This window comes from Anser cygnoides, chromosome 17 (assembly GCF_040182565.1).
Source record: "Anser cygnoides isolate HZ-2024a breed goose chromosome 17, Taihu_goose_T2T_genome, whole genome shotgun sequence".
Classification (NCBI taxonomy): domain Eukaryota; kingdom Metazoa; phylum Chordata; class Aves; order Anseriformes; family Anatidae; genus Anser; species Anser cygnoides.
Window position 1 is genome coordinate 13248811 of NC_089889.1, and position 21958 is coordinate 13270768.

The 21958-nt window shown below is 39.4% G+C and overlaps 1 protein-coding gene across 4 annotated transcripts in view; it reads right to left on the bottom strand.

Annotated features, from left to right (window-relative positions):
- The window catches only part of MED13L (mediator complex subunit 13L), a 191383-nt gene that overhangs the window by 117684 nt on the left and 51741 nt on the right, over nucleotides 1–21958 (bottom strand). The window contains exon 1 of one of the 4 annotated variants that reach the window (XM_066978767.1): nucleotides 8687–9513. The exons of 2 other annotated variants lie outside the window; for them this stretch is intronic. Coding sequence is in view for 1 of the 2 variants with exons in the window: in XM_066978765.1 (XP_066834866.1) it covers nucleotides 4444–4489 (46 nt within the window). In the remaining variant the exon portion in view is untranslated. Of the gene's footprint in view, nucleotides 1–4443; nucleotides 5557–8686; nucleotides 9514–21958 lie in introns of those variants that run through there. One more of the 4 variants, XM_066978765.1, reaches the window with a different exon arrangement.

A 21958-nucleotide genomic window follows, 5' to 3' on the forward strand; every position in this document is an offset into this window, starting at 1 on the left:
TGATTCTCAAGGGGAAAGCATTAAATGTGCCACATCCTGTTCTTTGTTTCAAGGCGGCAGTGTGAAATAATGTAAAGAGCTAACACAGCCCTGATGATTACTGCATATTTCATTAAGACTCCAACACTCTTTGTCCCACTTAAAGGCTGACTACATGCTTTTGGCCATATGGAGTTAGTTAAGTAGGCCCTGCGATTACTACTTAGAAAAATCTACAACATATACAGATTCTCATGCAATTCTGAGTTAAAAAAAAACAACTTAAAGTAATCAACCATATATCTAAAGCATCAAAAGGCCCTGACTTCTCAAAACCTATTAAAAGATGCAACAGGACTCACAACAAGCAACCGAACCCAGGCACCAACATGCTATGTTTATTTTTGAGCACTGTTTTTCCTGAGTTTAGGGAAACCCAGTACTTTAAAATCAAAAGCCAGTTGTTGCTTATCAGGCCACAATACACGGCTGATAGGTGTTTCCCATGAACTGCAGGCCACCCTAACCACCAGCTTCTGTTAACGGAGTTACTTTTGTTGTCCATCATCTGAGCAAAGCTTTTAAGCAACCTAATTTTGCTGGATCACTTTTTGGCTCTGTAATGAGTCAGAGATGAATTTGTGACCAAAACCGGTTCACTTGGGGCGTTAGAAGAGACTGCCTAGGGGGTCCAAGACCTTCAACTGCGAAGAACCCGTGAGTCATGTCCCAGTGGCACGCCACCCGTGGGTGCCAGCGCCCAGTCCGCAGACAGGTGCCCATTTTCTCCAACTCTCTGGACACAGGACTGGTTAGTTAAATAGAACTGGGCAGTCAAAATAATTTGATAATTGTTGTACCACATCTGGGAAAGGAAGACACAATAATGTAATCTTTATTGACAATTCTATTTAAGTTTACAATGGACCCTTTGAAAGCGATCGCTTCCTTCTGCTCCTGCCATGCAGCCTCAGAAGCAGCTCTCCCCCTGCCATGCTGCCTGCCCCGTGCTCACAGACCTTTGCCAAGCGAGCAGAGATGGCACCTAGCAGCCAGCAGAGACAGGGCACATTGAATCAAGGTGATTTTCTGAGGTCTTTGGCCTGGTAAATTTCATAACTGAATCCTGACAACTCCTCAAGACACACCAAAACCACTCATCTCCCTGCCCAAAAAACAGACAAAACTAGTATCTGCTGCTGAATTTGGTACTCGGGTGTTTGCTACTTAGGATACAAAGCAAACTGAAGTGTAGATGACGAAAAAAATGGGCAGAATTTCTGCAAAGATTAAAGACCATCTTCACCAAATTTTTGTATTTCTTAGCCAGAATTTCTTTTCCAGAACCAGTTCTCTTCCCTCAGCTCGTCCCAAGCACAGACCTACCTACCAGCTCCTAGTGGCTTACCAACAACTCCGCTGGGCAAGCCTTTAACGTCAAACGCCCAAAATGCAAACTTTTTCATACGCTCATAACGACAGCTTCTTCTCAGTGGCCCAAAGTAAATGCTGTATTTTCACATGGCTGCACATGAGGAAAAAAACTCAAGGAGACGGAAAGAGGAGGTGAGGAATGAGGACAGAGCACGGATTGGAGTTTTTGCAGGGCTCCTTCACCTGCTGCTGCTCCCCAGGGACGCCATGCTCACTCCTTCCCCACCCTACAGCCCCAGTCCGATGCAGGGGAGCCAGAGGACAAGCAGAAGGAACAGAACTCCCACTTCCTCATGAACCAGTGCAAGGAAAGCCCCAGAAGAGAACAAAACCTAACAGAAGAAAAACACCACCTATAATTGCCCAGATCTGAGTAGCTGAAAGATGTTTTCCTTCTTCTCATTAATTTCAATGTAAATTGCAACACTTTTGAAAAATTAACGTTATTACATCCCAGCAGAGTACTGCTGCATACATTCATCAGCATACACAACACAACATCATAATCCAGTAACTTTGATTTAGAAGCAGCCCATTTTCAACAGCTAAAACGAGAATCTGATTATTTAACCACAGAGGATTTCTGCCCTGCTCTCACTCTGGCAGGTTGTTGGTAATACTAATAGAAGATATTTAAAAGTCTTGGCTTTAGAGTTAAACATCTTTATATCAAGCAAGCCTTGCGCCTCTTCTAGCTTGTTCATTCGGGCCAGAAAATGCATAGAAGCAAAATAAATGTGTTTTATTTTAAAAGACTATTTTTTTTAAAAAAAGGGTGAGCTCTTCAGGATGAGCTAAACCAAGAGAATTTACATTTTCTGAAATGCAGTGCAACTGAGCTCATTTTCAGAGAAGAGGGTGGGGATTTTTTTCTTGACTTTGTTCCTCCAATTCAAAATGGCTGAAGAGGAGAAAGTTCTCCAAAATTATTCCATAAAATCAAAATAATCAGGAGCGATACTGACAACTGTCAGGTGCTATAATGGCATGTGATTTAGAGCAGCATATATGCTACTTTAAAAGAATTTCCCTGAGGGGGGTTCAGTGCTGTTCTATTACTTTGTGGCTTATTATAGTTCCGGTATTATAATGGATATTTAAAAGCAAAAGTAAAGAATTTTATGCAGAAAAACAACACTTACAGCATATGCAAAAGCTAGTTTAAGAGCAAGCACAGAATTAGCTATACAGATATTTTTTCAAGTTTGACAGTTAAGCCTTCTGTGCTTGTCATGCATATGCCACATTAGAAAAAATAATATTCTTATGTAGTAGTGAACACATGTTTATTTAATGGCATCTGCCCAGAGGGATGATATATTTTCTAGTTAGCATTCACAGAACTGTTTCTATCAAACCAAATCACATTTGAAATATCTAGGTTAAAAATGATCTGGAACGGTTTGATTTTCAAAAAACAAGACCTCTAACTTTTTAGAATTCAAAACCACTTATATTTAAAGACATAGTTGCAGTTACTGTGCAGCAAAATACCCATGTGAAAAATGCAGAGTAAATTAAATAAAGAACATTCTTAAAATATTTTAACATTTACGAACAGAAAACAAGGTTTTGAACAAAGTACTGGGAAATTTTACTCTGTTATTCCCCCAAACCACACTGGATATCCTGTATTATCTACAACTTTAAGCTAGAACCACAAGGAAATAGAAACTAATGCTTCAAATGAGAACAGTTTGGCTTGCTTTTGTTTTTCACTTCAGAAGTTTTTTGTTTGTTTCTTGTGTTTTGGGTGGTGGTTTTATTACTTTTTTTTTCCTCCTGCAAGGCAATGGAATATTTTCTACTTTGAGCGTTTATTAAAGGAAACAATCATAATGCAGAAAAAGATTGTGGTTCAAGACTTACTACTTAAAAAGATTTAAAATGTTAGGAAGCATTGGGTATGGCTCTAAAATAAAAATGAGAAACCCTTTCTTTTGTTCCTTTTCCTCTTGTTCATATGGTCATGACTTTAACAAAAACTCAAGATTCGTGAGTGTTAGTGCAGATTTACAAAGGCCAAACAGTACAAATTCATCCACCTTAAAAGCAAAACCTAAGAACGCCTCTCCCCAAAAACCAACCCCCCTCTCCCAAACAAATTTTCAGATACATGAGTAATACACATACGTGTAAAAGGCTAGTCATTAAATAAGCGATAGGATCACTTACAATAAAATGGGGTTTGGGGTCTTAGATTCAAATTTGACTGGAACAAGTGAGAGGAGCCTGAAGAATTATAACCTCTCATACATTCTCCACCAATGCTCATCTTTAACTTTGTTCAATTAGTAACATGTAACAGCACACCGAACAGCATCCATCCAAGCAAGCTGCTAGCCTGCAGCAAATCTAGTTTTATTCTCAGTATTTCTGCAATAATTTTCAGCCAACTCAAAACCAAGTGAGGGTGCATAGTTATTGCTAGAGCATAGGGGTTTTCTGTTTAGCAAATTAAGAGTCCTCAATCAGTGAAACACCACTTGTCTGACTTCTGTTTAGAATTCAGAAAACCTGCCGTGACATTTCTGCACAAAACACCATCAATTACTTCAAAATTCGGATGTACTGGAAGTTACAATAAACCTTACAATTTAGAAGACTTAGGTCTCTTTTGCTTTTTAACCTTAAAAAAAACTGTTTATGGTCAGAGAAAGAAAAATAGTTCTTTTATTAAAGCACCCTAAAACATTTGTTGTAACATCAGGCAAAATGACTGATGTTTACTGTACTAGATTCTTTACAGGAATTTCAGACACACCCCGAGTCTATCTACATTCTGGCCGTAATATCAGACAAACGAGAACGCCAGTGTGCAGCTGTATGACCACAGACTCGAACGCTGGCCATTCCTGTTCTCTCTCTCTTTGAGAGGCAGTAAAAAGAAGCAACTACAGATAGCTTCTGGATCAGGAGCAGTACAAAATTTCTAGTGAGCAGAAACCACCTACATCCTCATGTGCGCAGACACCATCTGATAATGGCTGCTGTGTATGTCACCCTGCAAGAGCGGCAGGAATTACATACCTTGGTAGAGGCGTGGACTAGGATCTGCTCTCGATTTAATCTGCATGCAGGTCTGCTGAAATCGTGAGCAAAGGTCTCGGAGACATGCATAAGCTTCTCTCAGAAGGAAATGTGACCCAGTCGTGCTTGCTCAACGCTTAAGGCAGGAGCAAAACGTACTTCAAATTTCAGTGAAGAGAGTTTCTCCCTGACTGATGATCGCTATCCCTCTATGGAAGTCTGAACACCTCTGAGATCCTCAGACTACCATGTGAGGAAAATGCTACAAACGGCAAACACGGGGTGTGCCTGAGGTGTCAGCATGAACACTATCAGATTAAAAACCAGAACAAGGCAACATGTATGCTGCCACAATCCCATCTCACTTCATCAGTGAAACCAGCACCGAGATAGGTGAATACTTGTGGAACCCACCACATAAACACCGGCACAAAAAAAGGGGGAAAGCGTTACTGCGATTCTGTGCAAACATCCTGGAAAAGAAAAGGCAGTATTTGAGATGGTATCAATGCCTGAACAGAAAAGCAGTGTTTAATCTACTGCAGGTAAGAACATAAACACGCCTGTATCATCTTCCCTGCTGCATAGCTACAATTTAGTAACGTAATACATTACCATATCTACAGCCTATTATTTGTGGCTGTATTAAGGCCTCTAATAAAAGTCCTAATCTTTAATCAAACGTGTTACTACCTACTTGTAGATGCACCGTTCTGTGACGGTACAACTTTAAACAGGTTGTCAGAAAATGAATCAATTGGATTTAGCACTCTGATGTTCTTCCAACATTTATATTGAAATCACTAATAACAAGGCCCTTCTTTCAACTGCACCGCTTCAACTTCCACAAAGAAGTAACTCACATGCATATAACCAATACTTAAAGAAAACAAGTAATCATGAATTTTTTATCTGTAACTGCACAGATGACTGTAGTTTGGGCTTTGGAGGGTTTTTGTTTTAAAACCTCTCATCCCTTAGTTAATTTTTACCTAGATTCATTATTCTTCCTAGACTACACATAGTGTTTCAAGGTGTTCATCATGTTTATATAGAAACCTCACAGAAATGGCAGAGGAAGTGAACCACAAAAGCAAATAAACACTTACCTAAAAACACCACTTATCTGACAGAATAAAAGCTGAGAATTTAGTTTCTTAAAAATACAGAATAAAAAAAAATTGCCCAGTTAAATTCTGGCTTCTGCAATTTTCTTCAGGCAGCCCCGTGGACTCAGCCTGGGCATCGCCTACAACAGGTTAGGCCCCAACTTACGCTGCACGTGGCTCTCTCTTCAGGATGGCCTGGAATTCCATGCTATATGTTTTTAACAATTCATGTTTAAGGTCGTCTCCCTCAGAGCACAAAAGCCTTCAGTCCAGCAGGGACGAAGGTACTGAAAGATGTTCTGGGCAAGCAGAGTGACGAGGCTTTGTGAGAATGCTGCACAAGCGTTTGGCCTCCTGTCTTCGCTGAGAGGCAGCTGCACCGAAGGCCCTCAGGGCATTCTGAGGCCTACAACGTTACGGCTTAATATCCATGTCACAACACAGCCTGCGTATGCATTCCATCATTACTGTGACATTTGCTCCTCGCCGTATACAGCCTGACCCCTCTCTCCATCATTTTTTCCTCCCCGTGTCTCTTCCATTGTCACCCCCACTCTGACACCACTGCTCAGTTTCTGTCAGAAACCACGAGCCCGCAGACGTCTGCGACCTGCAGCCACAAACGGTGACAAAGACAGGGGTAGAAAAGCACATCTGGAGGCAAGGGGGGGAGATTTAATTCCCTGTGGCTTTTGGAAGGAGATTAGTTTCAAATTAAGATGATCCTGAAGACGTGGCTGGAAGCATCTCCTTCAGGAGGCAAGAGCACGTTAAGATTTCCAGTACTGCCTGTGGGAATACAGGCTTAGGGGGAAACAGGTTCATGGAAACAAAATTAATGGCACAATCGATCACCGTTTAAGCAGAATTTCTGAAATATACATGTTGGTAAATTAGGGTTCATGTGCCATAAACACCATGTCCCTGCCTAAAAAAGTCTAAGTAAGCTACATATGTAACACACATCATAATTACTAATACATTATCCTGTTTCTATGCCGCCTAAAGGACTCAAACCCAACTGCATTAATGTCTAAGGTACTGCAATTCTGCTTTGGCAGCAAAAGGCTGTAATGCATAACAAACTTTTCCTCCAAACATCCACAGAGACCTTAAAGAGGCCATTTTCTGTTGCAATATTTTGTCGTGCTTTGCAAGAAACTCCCTATTTCTGCTGTTACAAGGAAGATAACATTCAGCAGCACAGCAGCCTCCCCCGTGCTTGTTTGCTTTGCCTTCCTCCTGAAAAGCAGGGCACAGTGCAGAGGTTGCTAGGATGACAGTGATTAAGAGCTAAATGCTCTTGATTGGAAAAGCAGTATTGCAACTTTGCAACAATTCTTTGTGCCTTTATCATTATTATGCTGGAAATTTTGGAGTTTGTCAATTTTGCATTATTTCATTTCTTTTTATTGCTAATGCTATAATAAATTTATCATGAGCTATAAAATACATCATTTATTTCAGATAGATATCTGAAGCCAAGCTGTTTGTCACCCATTAATTAATCTTGCACGGGTTTTCAGGGACAAAACAGAAACAATAAGCCACTGAATAAATGGAGATTTAATTCCCTCACCCTCTCATCTTCCATTACTCGGAGAACACTCAGTATGAGGCAGTCTATTCGACAAGTATCAACATATTAAGCACACACAAAAGCCATCCATCCTAGAAGTGCTTCCTTCAGAAGCATCCATTAACTGTGATTAATTTACACTAATTTGTAGCTTAAAGAAAGAAGAAATTGATAAGAATGTTTCAGTCACCACTAAGATGAAAATGGGGAAAAACACAAAGAAGGCAGCAAAATCTACTGCCTCACAACCATACGTAAATCAAGGGCCAAGTTTAAAGAGTATGACTTTGACTTTTTATCATGTTCCACCCAAGAACCGTTAGCATTTCAATTGTCAGTGATATTTTAAAAGTGTGACTACATTCTGCACTTCATGGTTTCACCTCTTTAACCATGCTTTTTGGTTCGTGAACCTTAAGAGAATACTAATTGCTTAAAATGAAGGAGTGCAGCATACTACTTGCAATGTGCATGCAAACATGCCAATTTATGAAAATTACAGATTTGTCTTTAACTGAACACAGCATCAACTTGATTAGGTGCATATTTTTTTACAGCTGCTACAAACTATTTCATCTAATGAGGAAAAAGATCTTAAATGTTACATTAGGTTAGTTTACTTGCATTTTAGTCTTATAAAGTGTCTTATTTGCTGAAAAACAAAGCATCACTTGTACTTATTTGTTCTCTTTCAGTAAGAATATTCTCTTTCCTTCCCATCCTGAGGGTTAACCTGCATTTGATTAAAGATCATTCAGAACCACCCTCCACACCCAAAGGCTCTAGAGTCAATAGTTATTAGCTGCTGTATACCCTCTTGCCTGCAGAACAATGAGTAAACTTTTTAAATTGCTTCCTTGCATCTTCCTATAGAAGTAACTACATTGTTCGTAAGATCTGAAAACACTGCTTGACATTTAACCTAAATTTGCACCACTAAAAAAAGCAGAATATCAAGAAATTCAGAAGCAATCCATGCATTTCAGATAAACTTAACTCTTGAACTCCATGACTTAGAACTGTTATCCTTCCATCTAAACAATAAATTATGAAATTAATTTTCAGTGTTGTCCAGCAAACAAAAATGAATCAATTTGATATACAATCACACCAAGACCTCTTAATTCTTGCGGCCAGATAAATGACTGGCTCCTCTTAATCAAAGGTTTAGGGAAGTTTCAGACGATATTAAATCAGAACAAATATTTTCTCCCCCCTTTCACTAGTTAGCTTAGGTTTACAAGGTATTTGAAGTTTTGCCATCGTATTTGTTTTTGTGCTTTCTACTGTCTCAACACCAAGTTTTTACAGCGTTTTCTGAAACCAAAAGAAGGACAACAGATACTACCCATGGTTCATAAAGCCAAGTGCAACAAATGTCTCAATCTGTAACAGGAACATTCCCTAGATAGCTCATCTAAAGCTTACCTACAGAAAAGAGATAAAGCAAACAATAAATCACCACCACTAACCCCACTGTGTACATTCAGAATTCCTCTAAGTGTGAGACTGAGAAGCGTTATTACCCAAACATACATTTCGAGCTTTTCCCTACCTTAGGTTCTGAAAAACAGGCACACTGCTCCACGTTTTACTGTTTTCCACTGGAGTTTCACAATGCTACATTACAGCTATAATGAGAAACCGATTCTGAGAAACAAAATAGCTGAAGAAAGCTGGAACAGAGGAAGAGAAAGAGCCTAAGCCCTCTTCTAAATACTGGCTGTGCTTACTGTGTTCTGGTTTTGGAGTGAAGATTCTGCTTTAAACATTACCCACAGCATCACCTGTAAGTGTCTTCTGGAAGACAATCAACGCATATTAATAGAAGTAAAAGGAAGGGGTCTTTTGTCCTACTTTTCCTAAACAGCATATGATTATTTTGAAGGCTCAGCAGAACTGTTTGAAGCTGTTCTGTGGGTCACAGCAACAAAGTAATTTATTTTTTTTTTAGTTTTGTGACCCTTACGCAATTATAAGTGAATCTAATTTGAAGAAAAACGCATTATACGCATATAAAGCACTATGATCTAACTTTTCTTTCCCCTAGTAAACACTCATGTTACTAATCATAATATTTTCAAATGCACAATTCTTGGAATGGTTTAAGAGGACAAGAAGAGTTTGAAGCTCAGGAAGTACCTTCCTTTTTTACTTTTTAATTGCAAGGAGCAACATAAACACAAAGAACGTGACAGCCCACAGGCTCTGCTGGAAGCTGTCTGACAATGAAACACAATAGCTCTCTAGTTTTAAGTGTCGTGCTTTACCCAACGTACCATTCCAACATCCTCCAAGGCACAAATGATACCCAAGTAATCACAGATTTTAACAAAAGCATTCTTAAGCTATTCATCTATTTAACATAGCAATATGGATCCAGACTTGAACCCAGTTTTACTTGCACATTTTGCCTTTAGAAAGCATAATGCCTAATAAAAATCAATCCTAGGCACATCACCTTCAGAAGATTTTAATTACAGAAAGAGAGATTATGGCCACATCCTCAGATTCTTTCCAGTTCCTTGAACAGAGCTGAAATCAAGCAACAAGAAATAGCAATTCTGGTCACAGCTCCAAGTTTCCTTCTATATAACGAATGATCCAAACAGTTTGAGGTTTTCTTACGGCTCCATTCCAAAGTTGATTCTGCTCATGGCTCCAATTTTCCTGACCCAGCTTCTCTAATATTTTGTCCTGCTTCTCTAAAACAAACACACGATTCACTAATCAGTACTCTTGTTTTTGCAATTGCCATGTTACCTCACAGGAAACCTTTCACCTCCTCGCCTGGTGCAGCTTTTGCTCAGCCTTTCCAAAACGTTTGTTTTTTTGGTAGCTATAGATACAGTTTCATGAACACACAAAAATGGGATTATTCAATTTTGCCTTCACTTAACATACATGGTTGCTGTTACACAGACCTAGCCCCCCTCCTTTTCTATCATTTCCAAAAATATTTGAACAGACTCAAAAGAACAAAAAGAACATATTTAGAAGCCACTCAACTTTTTTTTTCTTTTTACTTACCCTTCAAACATTCTCATTTAATTCGTGTTAATTTGGAATGTTGCATACTCACTTCACTGTGTATTTCATGACTTAAAATGTAGAAGCTATCTCAAGCCACCATTTCCTGCTCAGTTACGGGTTTGTCACCTCTCCCAAGCTGCTCACTGGCCCCTACTTGAGCCCAAGTTCTTGAGCAAGTGGCAAAAATCCCTCTCGGACTGCAGCTCCCAAGGACTCCAAAAGTCTCGGAGTGTGTGCCCTGGGACATTGGCTCTCTCCTCTAACCCTGAGGGATCTTCTCGGAGCAGACAATTATTCCTATCTCAGCTTCACTTCGGTGAAGACAACACTAACACAGAGTTTAAGATGTCTGCTGTTGCTTACCCAGTTGAAAATTGAATTTAGTCCACAACAGGCACGCTGCAGTAGCTGAGTGGCCATGCCCCCCTCCCCTCTCTGCGCCCTGTTCTGGAATAGGGCCTGCTGCTGCGCTCTTGGATCTCATGCTCTGTACGGGAAAACGTGGAAAACTGAATTGTCATTACAGAGAATTCAAAGGAGGAAAAAGGTCGCAGTAAGATGTTCTCGAGGTTTTTCCACAGTACAAGGAAGGCAGCGAGCATTTTAAAATATTAAAATTATGAAGGTTGGCCAGCAGCGTACGTCATCATTTCAGTAAGTCTCCATGGCCAACACACATATCATGTAATCTTACTGCAACTAGCAAGACATTTCTCCTCCAAAACCTGTCTGGTAACATGGAACAACAACAGAAATTGGTGAAAATGCTGTTCTGCTCAACAAAGCCAGGGCCTGACTTTGTGCATTAGAACATGCTACACTTGTGCTTTAACAACTGCATATAAACATGACAGGATGAACTGGCCATTTAAGATAAGACAGATTAAATCCCATTTGTGCCTAATTAGCCACTTCCCCATGCAACTGGCTTTGGTTTCAGCATACAAAATTGCATGATGGACCTTTATATGATGATAGTTTGGAGGAAATATTTTCCTACGAGAGGAAGCAGATAACACGCTAAAAAAATAGCTTGATTATATCTCACAAAGTATTCACTCCCTCTTACCTATTTCCTCTGATTTTCTAAAACAGAATTTCTAGCTGGAAAATGGATTACTCAGCATGCCAGCCACCCAGGATCTCACGCGGGAACACCCCAGTGCCACCAAAAAAGACACACCTGTCCTTCATTAAGAACAGGGCCTCCTCCAAACAAATATCTCCCTTATTCAAAGGGTTTCACAGTAAGTGGTATAATGTTCTGATGTTCAAATCACAGTCAAGAAGAGGGTAGGCTGGTAGCTGAACCCAACTACAACAGACATTCCCACAGAAAGAAAAAAATCACACTAAGCTCTAACAAAGAGTTCTTCTAACAATACGTTCCTCTCAGGCAAAGGACCAGGTAAAATCCATAAACTAGTATAGAATTGCTCAAGCATTTAATTAAGGAAGATCAATGCCCTGAGTCTTAATTGTGATGTTTTTTGTACAACTTGGCATAAAATACTCTTTTTGTTCAATTGACATCATCTTGAGTCTTGACTGTTATATATCAAGAAATTAGAATGCTCAATTCAAATGAAAAGCAACTTTAGCCCACAAAAAAAGGAGGAAAAAACAAGAATAAAGGATAGAGAAAATAGCAAATGTATTCTTCTTTCAGCGCTGTATTACAGAAAGATAACTAAATATTTTTCAGGATATAAAAAGGGGTCAGAGCACAATGCATCACCATCGATGGATGGAAGTTGGAACTGCTCTAAATAGCATGCAGGGCATTTCATTCTGAGAACCTGAATTTCTTTAAGACTGAAATACTATAGAAAATGTTTCTACTTCTGAAAACAAGTCAAGCTGAACAAAAGGGGGTACTTTTCTCAAAGCAAAAGCTTTGTGGCAGAGAGCACTAACTAGAGAAATTTCTAATATTTATTCACTTATTATATCTAATCTCTCAAAATCAACCCTGTATTAAAACAGAGATCAGCAACCTTCTTCCTGTAAAGAAGGCCTGTATCTTCATCAGTTCTGGGTCACTTAAGTCCTCAAGAAAGATGTTAGCTTCGAAAAAATACTTTAAGCAAAGGAATCACAGCATAATTCAGACTGAAAACCTCACGAGGCTAACTGCTGTAACCCCCTGGTCATAGCAGGGCCAAACCTGAGGTTAGATTAATTTGCTCCACACAATTTGGAGCATCTCCAACAAGGCAAATTCTGCCACCTCTCCAGACAACCTGTTCCAGTGTTTAACCACCCTTGTTGGGAAAAGAAACAGCTTCTGATACCTAAGTGAAATTTCCCTGTTTGTGGTACCTTGTTTCTGCTTGTCTTTTGCTTTGCTTGGGAAAATACGGAGAAGTCTGCTTCCTTCTTCCCCGGAACCGCCTGGCAGGTAGCCAGCAGCAGCGGTCAGGGCCTCCTCCTTACCCTGAGGAGCTCAACTCGAATCCCGTCCTCCAGATGGGGTCTCACAAGTTCCTCGTCGGAAGTTGTAAGCCATTCCCAGAGCAGCAGGCAGCTACGCACATGGGCATTACCACCAACGTTCAACTTGTCATCCATCAGGACCCAGACCACTTCCACAAAGTGCTCTGCAGACGGTTGGCCCCAGCCTGCACAAGGCAGCCCATGACATGACCCCAGGCATAGCACTCTGCAGTTTCTGTAGTAACTAGCAAGGAACAGCCTTTGCTAATCTAGATCACCAGCTGGAGTCTGAACCACTGGCCATTTCTGGTGGAACCTCGCAGCTCAGTTCTCCAATACCCAAGATCAAAAATATTCACATAGCAGCTGTAAGTTTATCCAAGCAGAGTCCAGAAGACACCACTGAAATCACAAGGCTCATTCTTCCATGGTCTTCCCAGCTTTTTTTTTTTTTTTTAACTGGCACAGGCCAGAATTGTCCAGTAAGAACACAATATCCTTTTGAAAGTTACGTGTTTCGTATCACAACAAATGCAACAAATAAAATCTCTTCCCACCTTACAGAAAGTGACATTACCTCAACACAAAATATGTTCCTATAAAACAAATACCATAAATTATTTGTCTTATTCAGTAATATTTCCTAGGCTTTTTGCCTTCATCGTTCCTTTCTAGGTAAACTCCTGTGTTTCAATACATGAGTTTGGTGATCAAATCATTACCTAATTCTTCTGAATGTTATCAGCACATCATTTAAACTGCTGACAGTCTATTACATGTAAGGGCTAAAAAAAAATTATTACTTTTAAAGATTAAAAAATCCTTGCTCAATTTGTCTTTTTGAAATCATTCAAACGATTTTAAAAAAACTCAGAGCAGAAAACACCAACGTATTACTCTGCATTTTGTAGAAGATTTTGGAGGTACCAAATTCAAAAAGGTACAAATTTTTGGAGGTACAAAATTTGGAGTCACATTACCTTATAGCACTACTATAAGATACTGTGACTTGATTGACCCAGCAGTAGATTTCCAGGTCAACTCAAGGACCGCTACTCCTTTGTATAACATAACTAAACAGCAAAAACAAACAATGCAAGGACAAACAAACTGCAGGAAGCTATCCTCACCCCAGTAAAGCCCATGGATCAGCACACATGCAAGTCTGCTAACAGTTGTTCTGCTTCATAACTGCAGAGGATGAAGACAGACTACAAGCCATGGCTAACAAAGCACCTGACTCGTACCTCGACTCACAGGAATACATGCTAACAGTTCAGGTAACCTAATCCTCAGAGCTGGAAACTTATTTCAACAAGAGGCAGAGCAAAGCTTCAAAACATTAATCAAAAGCAGCTTTCTATATAAATACACATTCATTGCCCTCACGCAACTGAATGTGCCACAGCACAGTAGAAAATGGCCTGAGCAGAAAACTGAACGAGTGCATCCATTTGTCCATAACAGATGGACATGATGGACTTGTTAAGGAGAAACCCTCTTCTACCACTAGAAAATAACGAAAACAGACGAACTGCGTCAAAAATGTAATACAGTGACAGTCTTCTAGGGAGAAGGAAGGATATGCTGTTTGATTCTTCTAAAGGTTATTATCAAAACCAACACTTCAGGATTTTACGGAGTTTTTATATATCCTCATTAATAGGTGGCAAATATAAATTATGCCACATTGTAAGTGACAAGTAGTTATCACTGCAGATTCTACTTAGCAAGAAAGCCACCAGTATGAAATCCATCTCCGTAAACATTTTTGAATGTTCTGTGCTCTAAGAAATGCAGAGAAAAACTACTGTAATCTAAATTATGTCGCATTTGTGTGTGTGTACAGACAATGCCTATGATTAGGGCAAAATCTTGTAACTACATATGCATGTAGATACACGTGCATAGTTCTGGGAATTTGTTCTCATCACAGAGGTTGTGAAGAAGTGAGTATCTGTCATATAAAATCTGGGATCTGTTACCCATCCAACTGTTCCACTTAATCAAAAGCAAAGAGACCCGTAAGAGCTCTCTTGCTACTTCTGACAGCCAATTTCCCAAAGAAAGAGCAACTGGCTGCTAGCAGATCTTAATAATTCACAGGGCCTGGAGAGCTTTACCTAAAAAAAATGGGGGGGGAGAGAGGAGGCTTTTCTCTGACAGCAACCAGCCTCTTAAAAGAAGCAAGAAAGGCGTCTGCCCTGGCTGCATGCAAGTCTGCAGGAGCCAGGAGTGCCGACACCAGCACGCCCTGCTCCTCCGATGGAGTTAGGAGCTTTCCCATGCCTAGGCGATGTGCTACACCTCTGCCTCCTGTGTATCGCATGTCACACAAAATGCTTACCTTACAAAAGCACATCCCCTCAGAAGGCTACTGCAATCTTTTACAGGTGTTATTGTTCAATACGTGACCTTGTTAGAAATCATTAAAAGCACCACTACCAGCACAGCCAAATAGTCTGAATTTAAGGAAAAACAGACTGATAAGAAATTTATTTTCTCTGAATTGCAGTAATTAGAAGTACATACTATAATTTTTGTAGTTATGAACCCCCCCCCCATAAGCAATAATAATCGCCTAACTCCTGAAAGAATAACCAATAAATATAGCTCTAATCAAAATGACTGGCTCAGATAAAGCTTCCACGATTTGATTATATGCAAATTATAGATGAACTTATAAAGTGAAACAATAAACTTTTTCTTACGGAATCATAGAAAATATCTTGATATTTGTAACAGAGTATAGCTCTAAACAAGTATTCAACTTTATTCTTCACTATGTTAAAAACACATTTCTGCAAAAGAAAAGAAAGCCTGACTTGGAATTGAAAAAACCTTGCAAGATCCATTAAGACAATTAGATGTGAAAGTGTTGTTCAATACTGAAGGTAACACAGCTGTTCAAAGTATTTCATTTGAAAATACCTTATTTTTGAATGTTTTTTTCCCTACTGTGGTTGTTTTAAGAAAGCCTCCCATTTCTCACCGCACCACGCCACTGTGCCGGAGGTCACTGTCCTCTCACCAGCACAGGCACAAAGGTTTCAGGCTGGTTCGGACCTGCCTGCGGAGCTCCCGTGCATGCACCTCCTACACACTGTGACGGATTACCAAACTTATTCAAACTTAAATTCCTAAATTATATACACATTACTACGAATTCAATACCTGAAGTGAACTACACCTAGCGCGGTAACCAAGCCTTCTAAGATTGTTTGGTTAACAGAACTGGGAATGCAGGATTTGCCCCTTCTTCTGAGTAATGCCACTATCCTGCCTCCTACATCAGTCTCAAGTCTTCACAAGGGTGAACCCCGACATGAGCTGACAGTACTGACCTGCAAACAAATCCACGAGCCGCATCCCTCACTCCGTGTTCCCTGCCATGCAGATTCTGAAATGTAAATTCTCATTCACCATCCCCTCTAGTAGGAAAGAGCTCACTGATCAGGCCTCCCGACAGGAAACACTCACAAAGCTGCAGATGGCTAAAAGGAGGCACACTCTGTGCCAGAAATCTCTCTCCCGAGCTGAACACTTCAAACAATAACGTTTTTACTTTTTTTTTAAGCACTGCCTGAAGAAAAATAAGCACAAAGACAACTGGAAACACTGGCATACTTACATCACAAAATAAGTCAAAAAGCAACCAAACCAACAACAGTTGGAAAATATCTCTCACTTTCTTGTAAGAAGTAATTCAAGTCTATGAAGCAAAAGAAAAAAATAGGGTAAAAAAGCTTAATCAAGAATTTACATACAGAAAAAAAACATTTTTTCAGCTGTTTTCAGAACATACTAAGTAAGGAATAAGAGCATAATAAAAGGATAACAAATTAGCAATCTAAGAATGGCTGTTACTCCATTTTATAGATTAGTATTAAATGCTTTGTTTTCTTGATTTGTAACTTGATTTAAAACCAGAAATATGCTACTGTTTATTTTCTGGCACTTCTGTTCATTTTGTTTTCTTTTATTTCTGGAGAAAGATAAGACCTTTGTTTCCAAGCCCATAAATCATGAACGAATAAACGAATGCCTTCAGGGTTTTATATTGTTTTCATGCCACTTCAAGCATCTACTTTGTCATTCCCTATGAAGGCACAATCAAAAAAAGGTGGAAGCGAGGTTAGAGAAGACCAGTTTACTGGAGGCAGGGGAGCTGGAAGCATGTCTACTCATATTGAAAAAGCTGCATGTTGCAGCTTTACTCAAATAAGTAAATGAATAAAAAATAAAATCAAAATTATAATGAAAATAAAACCAGTACCTCCCCCCCAAAAAACAAATAGTATGATAGCTAAAACTCTCAAGATCATTTAGAATCATTTCTAAAATGACAGTCGAGACAAATTATTTTAATTTACATGTTAAAAACTCCTCAGTTAAGCTCAAATTCTGTAGAAGTCAAAGGAATGACAGAATTAACAAAGGAGATCTCAGCATTGGAAAGCCCATAGCTTCAGAAGTTTCATTAGTACCGTGCTATTAATTGACTGAATTTCACAGATGTCACGCTACTTAACGTGAAGTTTTACGCTTTCAAGAAAGAATTGTTTAAGCCAAGTAATTACATACAGAACAAAGACTGCGGAGTGTGCAGCACCGGACAATCTCTGCTACTTGACCAAAGAAGGACCTCAGTTCTGGGGACTGCTGGAAGAGAAGAAACTGCAACCTTCCCTGATCAAAAGACATGTTCTCTACAACTGCCTGCTGCTGCCTAGAAAAGGTAGAAGAACTTTGATCAAACACTTTTTTCTGTGCATTTTGTGCACAGAAGCACAAATGACCAGTCAGCACAAGCCTACATGTCATGAACTACTGCTTTACCTCCCATTTTCTACGTCACAGGCAAATTGTCCACAAACCAACCCCGATAGGAAAGGCAGTTTCAAGTACTTCCACACAGTCTTCCCTGCGAACAAGAGATGCGTTTAGGACTCTCCTACCTGTTTACAGTTCATATTCCTATTTATGAAATAGGAAATACAAATATACTTTCTCACTTCTTAACTCCTTTGTTGGGGCGACAAAATCAGTTCCCAAACTGTGAAACAAAAGTATGAGATAAAGCAGAAGTGGAATAGTGAAAGTCTCCAAAAACCAGTCCTCCTGGGAAATGGCAGGTGTGCCAGTGGCCCCCGCTCCTTCAGCCAAGGCAGGGGACAGACCAGTGACACCTTCAGCCACCCTGTCCCCAGTTGGGTACCACCCAGGTCCAAAGAGTTTGGTTCACCCACCTATAAAAAGGCTCCTCATTAGCAGAACATTAAAGCCAGAGAAGGTTATTACTAAGCAGCAATTAATCTATTTCCCTAACCAAGACCTGCTATACAGAACTTAAAAAATGGAAATAATTATAATAACATACAACATAACATGCTGGAAGAGATTTTTAGGTTAATTTCTCAAAACAATTCAGGGAATTATGACGCTATTTCCGTTAAATTGCAATTCACAGGCAACTGTTTCATCTGGACACTGCTAATACTCCAACTTTAACCTATTCCTCAATGGAGTTCTGTCAAAGCCTTACTATTTGATGTAATTATGGTGTTTGTTCAACACATACCATTGTTTCCAAACACACCATGGAAGATGTAAACCTTGATAAGTTAACTCGCAAGAAAGGAAGCCAAGGATGTCTAAATAAATGCATCTAACATTATACAGCTACACAGAAGAAAAATCTGATTTTGGCAAGAAAGTCTTAAATGCCGTGACTACTCTAATAAAATGCATTTTCAAAAGAACTTAGAAAAGAGTCTCTAAATGGAAGTTCGTAAATAGAAACAGCAACACACGACCATAAACTTCTGACACTCACAGAAATCAGGACAGTTTTCCACGAATAAATGGGTTTCTTATAATGACAAAAGGTCACCAACTCAAATTCCACTCAAGTACTGCAAAACCTTTCAAAAGTAACAACTGTATACCTCTTCTGAGACAAAGCACTGGAAACCACAGGTTGTTTTAACTCTAAAGTCATCGAGTCACATCGTTTGTCTACTAGCATGACACAAGCACACGAGACTCTTAAGAGCGCTTAAGTCTCCTTATAATAGTTATAATATAATAGCCAACATATTTTGATTTACTGCTTAGCACAACACAGGATTTCAAGAGTACTCGAACGTCAGGCTTACAGTTACAGCTCACTACAAAACCCTGCTATTGCTTGTCCACCTAATGATGCTGTTTCTAAAACTACTAAAAGCAGGGTGGGTTTTATTCACGGTTTCACCTCATCCCCCTCTTCTAAAGCACTAAGCACAACTGCTGTGAAACCCAAAATTCAGTTTAAAAGCACCAACTGACATGTAATAACACTAATAACGAAAGTCAGTCTAATAAAATACCTAATGCTATACCTTAAAATCCTCACATTTTGAGCCTGTAAGGGCAGGAGAAAGTCAGATAATTAAACAGCTTCGCTGTAAAAGGCAAACCCCATCTGGCTGCTGTTTGTTTTCCTAACTGCAGGATCACTAAGCACAATACTTGGCTTTTTGTAAGGATAAATAGAACAGAAAACTGGTTTTGTTCCCTCTCAGCTTTATTTTTTTATTTTTTTTAAAAGGATTTGCTATCCATATGGATGCCCCCTCTCTACTGTGCTGGAGAACAACTGTGACTGAGCTACAGGTGTGCAATATTAAAAGCTACAGGAGGGGGAGGCTCAGAAGCAAGGAGATACTACTTTTTTGTGTATCAAAAACTATCCACAAAGGCAGCATTTTTGCTTCTTATGTTTCACAATTCTCTGCCTGCGTTATTTGATCACAAGCACATCCAACAGGACTTACACAGTATGCCTGCAACAGCTCATTTCATCCTGATTTACATTTTAAAGAGTCCACCTACACATGACCAATATCTGCTAACTCTGAAAGATGATCCAACTGTTTTAATCAAGTTCATTCCTGTTCAAACTGGTCTTCTCATTTTTAACACCAAGGAACACTTAAAATTCCTAGTAAGTTATATCACTGTATTTACTAAATTATATCACTGTATTTACTAAAGGCAACCCAGTCCAAGTTCCTCACATCCCTTATGCAATTAACAGCTCTAGATTGTACAGGCACATTTGAGACAAACTCTGTTTCTGCAAACACTTTCCTCCTGTTAACCCTGAACACACACCCCAGTTCAAATGAACCTGGGGTATCCCAAAGGATGGCAAAAATGAAGTCAGCGTTATTGCTACACTTCCACCGTTTTCCAAATGCACCCTGCAGGCCCAGGTCATTCCGAGCTGTTTCTGATCACCTGAAGAAGGTGGTCAGAACAGTAGAGAGGAATGATTTTGGGCACTATCATTTGGTTTAGAGAACCACACATGTGTAAATGTGTGCTTTATTCTTCAATCATTCCTTTATGCAAACACTAGATATACCTACCCTAATTCAAACTTCTATAAGAACATACTGAGAAGCGACTAAGAATGTCACTTCCGAGACATGACGTGTTCCATTTACTGAAGCTAACGAGAAGGTCAAGTCCAACTTCGATGCTACTGCTTCTACATTTGTTTTGTCAACTCTGAGCAACATAAAACAGAAAGAATGCTATAGTTTACTATGCGGCCTCTCCTGAAATACAACTGATGTTGCATTCATCTTGAACTCCAGGATTAATTTTTTTCAGCTGTGTAATAGCACCCGAACTTCCCAGTTTCTAGAAGTTATGACAGGCACTTCCAGTAGCAATATCTACAGACACTGGTCTCAGGGCCAGGTAAACAGTTTACCATGCTAAAAATCCTTTAAAAATGCTTACCAGACAAATTAAAAAAAAAAGTAAAATTAGTACGTTAAAAACAAAACAAAAAGAATAATTAGCTTTAACTTTCAAACACCTACAGAGCAGAAGACAGAGGGTATCTACTGAGTTACTATTGAAGTCAGAGGGAAAGCTGTGCATTTCCTTGAATGGTTTCCCAAAACAGTGGGATTTGCCCCTCCTTCACACTGCCATATGACATGTTAGCTGAAACCTTGCATTATTCTGATACCAGTCTGTATTTGGGAATTCTGAAGGCTTTCAAACGGAGTGACTGCTTCAGAAGGAAGCATAGCTGCCTAGATCCCACATCTGCCTAGAAAGCCTGCTGGCGTCCCCAAGACCCACAATGACAAGTTTTTCTGGCACCTAGGCCAAATGCAGACCACTGCCTCTGATGCCAGCCCAAATGCACGTTAACATTAAGCTCAGCACTAGTATTACCAGTGCCAATGTCAATATATAAAAAGCTTCATTACAAATCAATAGGATTTCCATTGAAATGGGCTGAAATGCTCTCTCTGAAAGCAGCAAACTTACGAACACAGCATTCTAAGCTAAGACAGACGATGTGATATCCGTTACAAAGATGCTACAGAGCCTGACAGGACTTTAAAAGCAGCAAGTTTCCAGCACCTCTGGTTTATTATTAGAGTGGAACACCCCTAAATGTGACTTTAAATCTGTAAATTGTTTAAGGTTTTTCAAAGTCTTGAAGAAACACAAGTAGAAAGGGGACTAGGGGGAAGAAAAACAGTTCTCTCTCCTTTTCACTACACCATATCAGATTTTTAGCTCAGGAAATCAAAAACAACCTCAGAGATGTTTGTATTTATGATCTCATACTTGAGACAAAGAAATCTACCATCCTTTCAAAAGATTCTGGCTTCTTGATTGTTAATCTTTCCTATTAAAAAAATAAATCTCTCTTCCAACACTACCTACTCTGTCTCCACAGAGACTAAGTTTTGAGAAAGGTTATAAATTTTTGCGTCAAAAACGTTTGACTTACGACAACCTCTAGAAATGCCTCTTCTCATGAATGGAAATGAGGCTATACCTTCCCTCTAAGATGAAAACAGCACTTCTGTAATTAATTTGAAAATAAATAATCCTGCTTTTTTAATGCATCTTCCTAAACTACGCAGACATCCGTAAACGAGTATATTATGGGTAATACTGAACCTTAGGCCTGCGTAGAAGTATGTGCAACAACGTTTAACAGTAAGAAAAGCATCCCATTTGAAGTAATGAACAAAGAGGCAGCTTTATGGCTTTTCAGTAATCTAAAAATATTCCTTGTAACTTTGATAAACATACATTTTCTTTTTTCTCTGAGCTATCTAAACCCACATCGGGCCCAGAATAAAATAAATAAGAAAAAAGAGCATAAAAGCAAAAGCGAAGTCACAGCACCAGTTACAATGAGAGCAGTTCAAAAGCTACGTGCAACTCGTTATGTATACAAATAAAGCTGGCACGGCCTGTCAAGGGAATAAGTTCCATATGTTTGCACTTACTGTTCACTCTACTAAACAGATCCCATTAAATCGAACAATTG